This window comes from Chiloscyllium plagiosum, chromosome 5 (assembly GCF_004010195.1).
Source record: "Chiloscyllium plagiosum isolate BGI_BamShark_2017 chromosome 5, ASM401019v2, whole genome shotgun sequence".
NCBI lineage: Eukaryota > Metazoa > Chordata > Chondrichthyes > Orectolobiformes > Hemiscylliidae > Chiloscyllium > Chiloscyllium plagiosum.
Window position 1 is genome coordinate 107864943 of NC_057714.1, and position 9805 is coordinate 107874747.

At 39.6% G+C, this 9805-nt stretch overlaps 1 protein-coding gene across 1 annotated transcript in view; it reads left to right on the forward strand.

Moving 5' to 3' along the window:
* The window catches only part of kmt2ca (lysine (K)-specific methyltransferase 2Ca), a 502252-nt gene extending 495972 nt beyond the window's left edge, over nt 1–6280 (forward strand). Inside the window, exon 60 of the mRNA XM_043691052.1 lies at nt 4550–6280. Coding sequence (XP_043546987.1) covers nt 4550–4724 — 175 coding nt within the window. The 3' untranslated portion in view covers nt 4725–6280. The remainder of the gene's footprint in view (nt 1–4549) is intronic.
* Nucleotides 6281–9805: the final 3525 nt, after the last annotated feature.

Below are 9805 nucleotides of genomic sequence, written 5' to 3' on the forward strand. Positions count from 1 at the left end.
CTTAGAAGCTATTACTAATGACATTATAGCAGGACACTTAGAAAAGATCAGTGGAATTAAGGGGATTCAGCATGTTCTTGTGGAAGGAAAGTCATATTTAAGCAATTTATTGGATTTCTTTCAGGGAATGACGTATGAGCCAGTGGATGGTATAATGTATTTAGATTTCCAGAAGGCATTTGATTAGGAGCTCCATCAAAAGTTATTGTGGAAGCTAAAAGCTCCTAGTGTAAAGGGTAACACGTTGGCATGAATAGGAAATTAGCTGGCCATTTATTTACCAGGATGTTGCCTGATATGAAGGGAATCCTTATGAGGATAGATTGAGGGACTTGAGGCTGTTTTCGTTAGAGAGAAGGTTGAGAGGTGACTTAATAGAGGCATACAAGATAATCAGAGGGTTAAATAGGGTGGACAGTTAGAGCCTATTTCCTCGGATGGTGATGGCTAGCAAGAGAGGACATAGCTTTAAACTGAGAGGTAGTAGATAGAGGACAGATGTCAGCAGTAGGCTCTTTACTCAGAGTAGTAAGGATGTAGAATGCCCCACCTGAAACAGTAGTGAACTTGCCAACTTTAAGGGCATTTAAATAGTCATTGGATAAATATATGGATGATAATGGAATAGTGTAGGTTAGACTGGCTTTAAATTGGTTTCACAAGTCAGCGCAACATCAAGGGCCGAAGGGACTGTACTGCACTGTGATGTTCTATGTTGTAATAGAAAGCAAAGTAGGCATAAATGGGCCATATTCTCTATGGCAAGTTGTGATAAATGGTGTACCGCAGAGACCAGTGTTGGGTTCTCATCTTTTTTTCAATTTTATATGAAATATTTATATGAAGGAATTACAAGTTTGACTGCTAAATTTATTGATATGAAGTTGGGCAGAAGAAGTAGTTATGAAGAGAACATAAGGGAGCTACAGAGAGGGAGAGATTCTCAGTTTGAGCAAAGACCTGGTAAATGGAATATAATGTGGGAAAATGTGAAATTATCAATTTTGGCAGGCAGAATAAAAAGCAGCATATTCTCTAAATGGTGAGATCTTGCAAGGCTCTGAGATGCAGAAGGATCTGAATGTCATAATTTTTGACTTGCTAAAGTTAGTTCGCACATACATCAAATAACTAAGAACATTAATAGAATATTATCAGTGATTGGAAGGGGAATTGAATAGCAAGGTTATGCTTCTCAGTTGCACAGGTGATAGCACATCTGGAGTTGTGTGCACAGAATTGTCTCCTTATTTTGGGAAGGATGGAAATGCGTGAAGTGGTTCAGCGAAGTTTTACTGGACAAATATCTGGAATAGTTGGTTATCTTCAGAGAAATGTTTGAACAAGGTCAACTTGTATCTGCTAGAGTTAAAGATTAAAAGATTAATTGAAGCACATAAGATCCTGAGCAGTCTTGACCTGATGAATGGAGCGACGATGTTTCCTCTTGTAGGTGAATCTAGAACTGGGGGTCAGATGATTAAAAACAAGAGGCCATCCACTTACAACAAGAAAAGGAATTTCTTCCTCTAAGGGGGTCATGAGTGTTTGAAACTTTCTTCCAGAAAAGATGGTTTAAAAAAAACATTAGAATCCCTACATTGTGTAAAGAGACCATTTTTCCCACTAGGTCTGCACCAACCCTCCAAAGAGTGTCCCACCCAGACCATGTGCCCCATCCTATTCCTATACCCCATATTGATCATGGCCAATCTACCGAACCTGTATGTCTTTGGACTGTGGGAGGAAACCAGAGCTTCTAGAGGAAACCTGCGCAGACATGCGAGAATGTGCAAATTCCATGCAGACAGTCACCTGAGACTGGAATCATACCTGGGTCCCTGGTGCTGTGAGAAGTGGTGAAAACAGTCTTTTAATCTTTTTTTTTAAGGCAGAGATGGATAACGTATTCTCATGGAGAATTTATTAGGAATAAGCAGTAATGTGGAGTGATGAATCAACCATGATCATATTTGCTTTTATGATCATATTGTATGTTAGAGCTGACTTAACAGACTGAGAGTAGTCTACTCCTGCTTCTGAATAGTTTGTTCATGAATAACATATGTCAATGGACTCTTAATCCAGAACACTGCTCAGATGTTGTGGCTGAGACTTCAAATCGCTGGTATTTTAAATTAATCAACATCTGGAATAAAAAGTTTAAAATATTATATGTATTAATGATCAGTATGACCTACAAGAACAGAACAAATCAATTGTCAACAAACCAAATGCTATCCCTCGAAACATTTTCCATTTGTTACCATGTTTTGCTGTTAATGAGACAGTTTTCAATCTCGTTCAACAGTGTACAATTTTCAGCCTTCAATATTGCTGCAAAGAGACATGTGGCCAAAATTTTCATTTTACACTCATCTTGGTAAACCTGCATACATTTTTCTCCTGTCTTGTTTGAAATTTTACATTCCTGTATTTAGCTTCCCTACAGTGTGGAAACAGGCCCTTCAGCCCAACTAGTCCACACTGACCCTCCGAAGAGTAACCCACCCAGACCCAGACCCATTCCCCTAACTAATGCACCTAACTCTACGGGCAATTTAGCATGACCAATTCACCTAACCTGCACATCTTTGGACTGTGGGAGGAAACTGGAGCACCCAGAGGAAACCCACGCAGGCACGGGGAGAATGTGCAAACTCCACACAGACAATCGCCCGAGGCTGGAATTGAACCCGGGTCCCTGGTGCTGTGAGCCACCGTGCCGCCCTATTTGTCCTGATAAAGTGCAAACAGAAAGACTTCAGCAAAACGTCTCTCTTTTCAGTCGTACTCAAATTCTGTTCAACTTTCATACTCCTCAATTTCTTTCTGTGTGAAACTTTGAATTTTAGAAAAGCATTTGACACACTTTATATTGAAAATGTTCCCCATAATGGAGGTGCACTCGGGTGTTGGACTGAGGTAGACAAAGTGAAAAATCACACAACACCAGGTTATAATCCAACAGGTTTATTTGGAAGTACGAGCTTTTGGAGCTCTGCTCCTTCATCAGGTAGCTAGTGGCAGGATCATAGGGTACAGAATTTACTATAAATGAGGTAACCAGTTCCGTGGTCTCTATTGTTACAATGTGTTTGAGATCTAACTGGCCGGTCCTTCGAGGTCTGATTGCTGTTTTATAAAATCATGTGGAAAAGTAGATTTTTTTTAAAATTCTTGAGGGTTAAACAGCTTTGCCCACTCCGCCCATGTCTCATCCAAATACTACGAATGTTTAAAGGGTTAAATTACAAGAACAAGCTGCAAATCGTTACTTGTATTCCCTTAAATTTGATGCAAGGTGGTGATTTCATGATGCTTGTTAAAAGGATAATTAGATTTAATAGGATAGGTACAAAAACTGGTTTGAGATGAAATTCATTCTGAACGTTGCTGGGCATTCTGTTCCCCATGAGTAGAGGAGGCGGTACCATTGAATATTTTTAAGGCTAAGTTGGATAGATTCATGATTGACAAGGGTTATGGGATAGAGCACACTGGAAGGCTGAATGCCTACTCTTGCTCCTAATTTGTATTTTGTTGTATTTTCTTTGAGATGGAAAATATGACTGGAGGAGATAATATTGAAATTAGAAATACAGCACTAAGGGATGAAATCACAAAGCACTTTTTCCAAGTGTATAGTGAATATCCCAGAATCACCACCTCCTATAGGAAGGTTTTGGATGCTGGTCATTTGAAATTTTGGAGAGCAAGATGGGCAGATTTTTATTGGGTAAGGTTATTGAGAGATTTTGATCAAAGAGTGAATGGAGTTGAGATACTAATCAGTTGGTTGGTCTATTTCTGACTATAAATGCATAAATTTATTCACCCAGGAATGTATATTTGTAGGGAATTTATCATTCAGCTATTTCAAGAATTCTATTAAATTAGAGACTCTACTGATTCCCTTAGAACAACACATTCTAGTTCAGGGGGAAACATTTTGTCTCATTCACTTTGTCCAAATAAGCATTTTAACTCACGTAAACTACCTACCTGAACCCAATAATATGTTTCAAGGATCTGAAAGAGATCTATTTTCCTAAATCAACGATGAATTGTAATAGTGACCACATTCAGATATCATGCCCTTCTCAACAAGAACTGCACTCATAGAAGGAAGCAACCCACTAGACACTCAAGGAGATAGGTAGGCAAGCAAGAGATAAGCAGTAAATATGCCCTTGCCATCATAACTCACATCTTGCAAACAATATTTTAAAATATAATAAAAAAAATTAGTGCTGTAATATTCAGGAAACAGTGAGCAATTTCACAGTAAGTGCTATGTTTGGTACTGCATTTTTCATTAATGATGTAAAAGTTACATAACAGTACAGTTGGTTATTGTCAGGAGGCCTTTAGCCATCCTTTTTGCTTCAAACTCATGCTTGGAAATCTGAAGAAAGTGTTGTAGATGTGAATTTTCTGTTAATTGTAAGCATTCTAATGGAAATACTTGCTAGAATCAACATCACACTGCTGGAATTTGCTTACTTAATTCTAAATCTGTACAGTGGCTTGGTTTATAATTGCAAAGGAATGTGTTTTTCAGCTTTATTAAGTCTTTTGTAGCTGTTTCTTCTAACTCAGTCACTGATGAGAAGCCTTTTCTATTGCAGCTATCATATGACTACAAGTTTGATTTTGAAGATGACCAGCACAAGATCCCATGTCACTGTGGAGCTGTAAACTGCCGCAAATGGATGAACTAACAGCATTCCTTGCAATATTTCTGGGGTTCGCTTGTCCCTGGGAAAAGATGCTTACCATGTTTTTTTTATAAAGAAATAAGCCTGGAGCTCTCAAATGATTTTCCTCATCTCCAGCAGCAGCACAGAATTCTGTAACAAGCATAAACTAAAGACTGGCTAAGTCGCCAGTTGCCCATCTGTTCAATTATAATGCAGGTGGAAGCAGATTACTAAATGGTCTAGCACTGGAGTTACTGTCCTGTATTGACTAAAAATGAGAAATGGTTTTATTAGGAAAAGAACCAATGGCTAACCTGCTTTCAAGTAGGATAGGCACTTATGAATGTAGGACTGAATTCACCAGCTAGAGGAAGGATCAACAGTGCTGGCCACAGCCTTATTTGCAAGGGGCAGGCCCTCTAATTTAAAAATAAATAAATAATTAAAAAGTAGACACCACTGAACAAGGAATGTACTGAGATGACTTCCTTAGGGATACAGCTAAGGGAAATAACTTGCACTAAAAAAAAAACATTTAAAATACTTGATTCCATGAGTCAGTTTATTGTAGTTTTTTGATTTCTGTATGATAAAAGAGAAACATTTTTGTATTTATTGGATAAGTGAATGAAGCTATTTTTAAAAATAAATGTAGAAGAAAGCCAAGCTGCTGCTGTTACCTGCAGATATAAAATCCTGTTACTTTGTACAAAGTGTAAATAGAATGATGAATAAACAGTATAAAAACAAATGACCAAATGCTACCTGACGCTGCAGCTGTTTGCTTTTAGTGGAGTCCCCTGAGTCAGGTTCCATGGCATATAATTTTAACCAACTGTGAATTAGGTTCAAAACCACACCCAGGTAGTGACAAGGAGCCCCTTTAGCAAACCTAGATATAAAGGTAGAGGATTGCTGACATAAAATATTCAGCAAAATCATGTAAGAGTTGTAGCCTCAAAGAATAGTTTTTATTTTTAAGCAAAATTATGAGATGTAATTATGCTAACACTGCAGGATTTTTGACAATAGGGTTTTGGAATAAATGAGAAAATAGGCACAAAAATATTATTTGTATGGATTGTTTTGTTTACATTTCTTTAAACAAACACTGTTTTGTGTTGGCTTATAGAGGTTTAAAATATGCATTTTGAACCAGGTTAGCTTTATTTTGTACTTACAGAAAAGAAATAACTGGTACTGACACTTCACAATTATTAAGTTCAAATGAAGTTTGTGTGCACATTATCAGTAAACTGTTATATTCAATGAAACGGTCATAAAATGTAATGTATATGGCATGTTGTATTTTTTACCTTGCAGAAGAAATCAAATGTACATAGTTCTTGATAAATAGCTGTATGAATTTGTTTCTTGGATTTTTTTTTCTCTTGTACAATAATATTCCAACATCCTACCAGTATTTGTCCTACAGTTTTTTTTGTCCTGTATAATAGTATCTAATGTTGGGAAAAAAAGCAGCTTTTTTTTGAAGTATAAAGAGTGTTATTGGGTTTTGGAGTTTGTGCAACCAGATTAGATCAGCATTTACAAATAAAATATTTTACATCTATGAACAGTGTTTTCGTTGTGAATAGAATTGTCTTCTCTTGCTGCCAAAATGCGTGTTTATCTTGATATATTACTTTTGTTCAACTTGGAGCAATTGATGATCTCAAATATTTATGTAGTTAGTCATCTCCAAACCTTTGGACAAACTGCACAATGCCTAAGATTGTAAGGCTGTAATCTGGTGGATGCATACAGTTTCACAGTAAATGGATTAGCGGGAAATAAGTACGGGATGAGGGAAACCGAAAGAAGGAAGCATTTTCAGTGGCATACCAGTCAGCAGATGGGGTTAAATGAAACGTGCTAAACAAAAGTTGTATTTATTCACATGATGTGGATATCAGTGAAGCATCAGCATTTGTTGCCCATCCCCAGTTGCCCTTGAAGGTAAACCACTGTTAATGCACTCCGTGCTGTTTTAGTTAAGGCTTTTAAAGGCCCGGTGACAACAGTGGAACAGTGATATAGCTCCAAGTCAGGCTGGTGTGTGACTTGAAGGGGAAAATTACAAGTGGTATCTGCACCCTTTGATCTTATCAATGATCGATGTCCCAGTCAAAAGGGCCTTGATGAGTTGCTATAATGTAGCTTGGAGGCAGCACTTTTGTGGTGATGACATTCAATGTCAAAGGTGGTGAATGAGGTCCCAAACAAGTGAGCTGCTTTGTTCTGGATGGCCAAGCTTTGGGAATGTTATTGGAACTGCACTCATCCAGGCTAATGAAGACTATTCAATAACACCCCTGATGTAAATAACTACATGCTTAGCTGCTGTTGAGAAATAAGAATAGCTAGAAAAAAAGGTGCTGTCGAAGCTTTTCATCTTGCCCTGGACAGATACAAAAATTTCAAAGGGAAGAACGGTTCTCACTGCATGAGAGAATGGTCCTGATCACTTGGTAAATTGATTCTGGTTGACCTGCTAAGCAATCGTTCTTTCCTGTGTATCAACATTGAGGTGATGCTCAGTCATAGAGACGTACAGCACAGAAACAGACTTTGGTCCAATTTGTCCATACTGACCCAATATCCTAACCTAATCTAGTCCCATTTGCCAGCACTTGTCCCATATCCCTGTAAACCCTTCCTATTCATATACCCATCCAGATGCCTTTTAAATGCTGTAATTGTACTAGGCTCCTCCACTTTTGGCAGCTCATTCCACACACTCACCATCCTCTATGAAAAAAGTCACCCCTTAGGTCCCTTTTATATCTTTCCCCCCCCCCTCACCCTAGACTTATGCCCTCTAGTTCTGGCTTTGGAGAGTAAGGAGGTAAGTAACTTGCTGCAGTATTCCTAGCCTCTGACTTGCTATTGTAGCCATTGTATTTAGGTAGTGAACTGAAAATGTGTTGCTGGAAAAGCGCAGCAGGTCAGCCAGCATCCAAGGAGCAGGAGAATCGATGTTTCGGGCACGAGCCCTTCTTCAGGTTTTAACCCTTGTAGAGGGAGGAAGAAAACTTCAGGGAAGGCATCCTTGCAAGAGGATTCGCAATAGGTTAAAATCTTCTAGGAGAAAGTGAGGACTGCAGATGCTGGAGATCAGAGCTGAAAATGAGGGAGGAAGAGAGCTTCTTCAAGGAAGAAACTTCAATTCTCCTGCTACTTGGACCTGAAGAAGGGCTCGTGCCCGAAACGTTGATTCTCCTGCTCCTTGGATGCTGCCTGATCTGCTGCGCTTTTCCAGCAACACATTTTCAGCTCTGATCTCCAGCATCTGCATTCCTCACTTTCTCCTATTTAGGTAGTGAGTCCAGTTCAGTTTCTTTTCAATGGTAAACTCCAAGATTTGTTCAAGGAGGATTCAGTGATGGTAACACCAGTGAATGTCAAGAGATGACGGTTGCTTTTGCTCTTATTGGTGATGATCATTGCCTGGAATTTGTGACAGAAGAATGTTATTGTTACATTTGAGCCCAAGCCTGGATATTGTCCAGGTCTTGCTGCATTTGGACAGTATCTGAAGTGTCATGAATGGTGCTGAACATTGTGCAATCGCCATCAAACATTCCAACTTCTGACCTTACGAAGGAGGGAAGATTGTTAATGAAGCAGCTTAAAAGCACCAAGAGCACTACACTGAGGAACTCCTGCACAGGTGTCCTAGAGCTGAGATGACTGACCTCCAGTTCCAAACACAGCTGTGTTTGCCACTGATTCCCTTTGATTCCAGTTTTGCTGGGGCTCCTTAATGTTACCCTTCTTCAACTGTGGCCTTGTCACTCTCACCTTTACCACTGGAATTCAGCTCTTTTGTTCATATTTAAACCAAGGTTGTAATGAGGTCAGGAACTGAGTGGCCCTAATGGAACCTAAACTGGGCATCTGTGAGTAGGTTATTGCTGAGTAGATGCTGCATGATAGCACTGTTGACACCTTCCATCACTTTAATGATGATCGAGTGGAGACTCATGGTGCAGTAATTGGATGAGTTGGGTTTGTCCTACTTTTTGTGTGCAGGACATGCCTGGAAAGTTTTCCATATTGTTGCATAGATGCTGTACTAGAATACCTTAGCAAGAGGAGCTGCAAGTTCTGGAGTATTATTGCTGAAATGTTGTCTGGATGCCTTGGCCTTGGCTGTTTCCAGTGCCTCCAATTGTTCTTTGATGTCATATGGAGTGAGTCAAATTGTCTACAGACTTGGTGGAAGCCAAGATGGACAATCCATTCAGCACTTGGAATGCTTTGGCCTTATGTTTTGCACTTGAGTGTTGGTCTCTTCCATCATTGAGGATACGGATATTTGTGGAGTGTCTGCCTCCATTGATTTGTTTAACTGTCCACTACTATTTACAACTGGATGTAGCAGGACTGCAGAACTTAAATCTGACCTGTTGGTCACAGGATCGCTTAGCTCTATCACTTGCTGCTTGGCATGCAAGTAAATCTGTTTGGTAGCTTCACCAAGTTGATATTTAATTTTTATGTTTGCCTGATGCTGCTCTTGGCATTTTCTTCTGCACTCTCCATTAAGCCAGCATTGATCTTGATGATCATGAGGGATGTGCCAGGTGTTGAGGTTGCAGATTGTGTTGTCACAATTCGGCTGCTGTTGATGGTCAACAGCATCTCATAGATGTCCAGTCTTAAGTAACTAGATCAGGTTTGAAGGATATTTAGTGTGGTGATAGTATTCTCAATGTGATGGCAGGACTGCATCTCCACAAGGACTGTGCAGTGATCACTCTTATCGATACTGTCATGGACTGATGCATTTGCAGCTGGCAGACTGATGAGAATGAAGTTTGAGATTTTTTTACACCTCCGCCCTACCCCCCACCCCCACTTGGTTCCCACAGATTTGTTCTAGTTAGGTTCTTTAGGATCCAACCAGCTCTATCTGGAGTTCTGCTACCAAGCCACTTTTGGTGGACATTGAAGTCCCCACCCAGAGAACACTTTGTCACTCCCAGCGTTTCCTTTAAGTGTTCAACATGTAGGAGGACTGATTCATCAGTCTGAGGGAGGTTAGTGGTAATCAGCAGGAGGTTTCCTTGCCTGTCTAACCTGAAGCCAGAGACTAC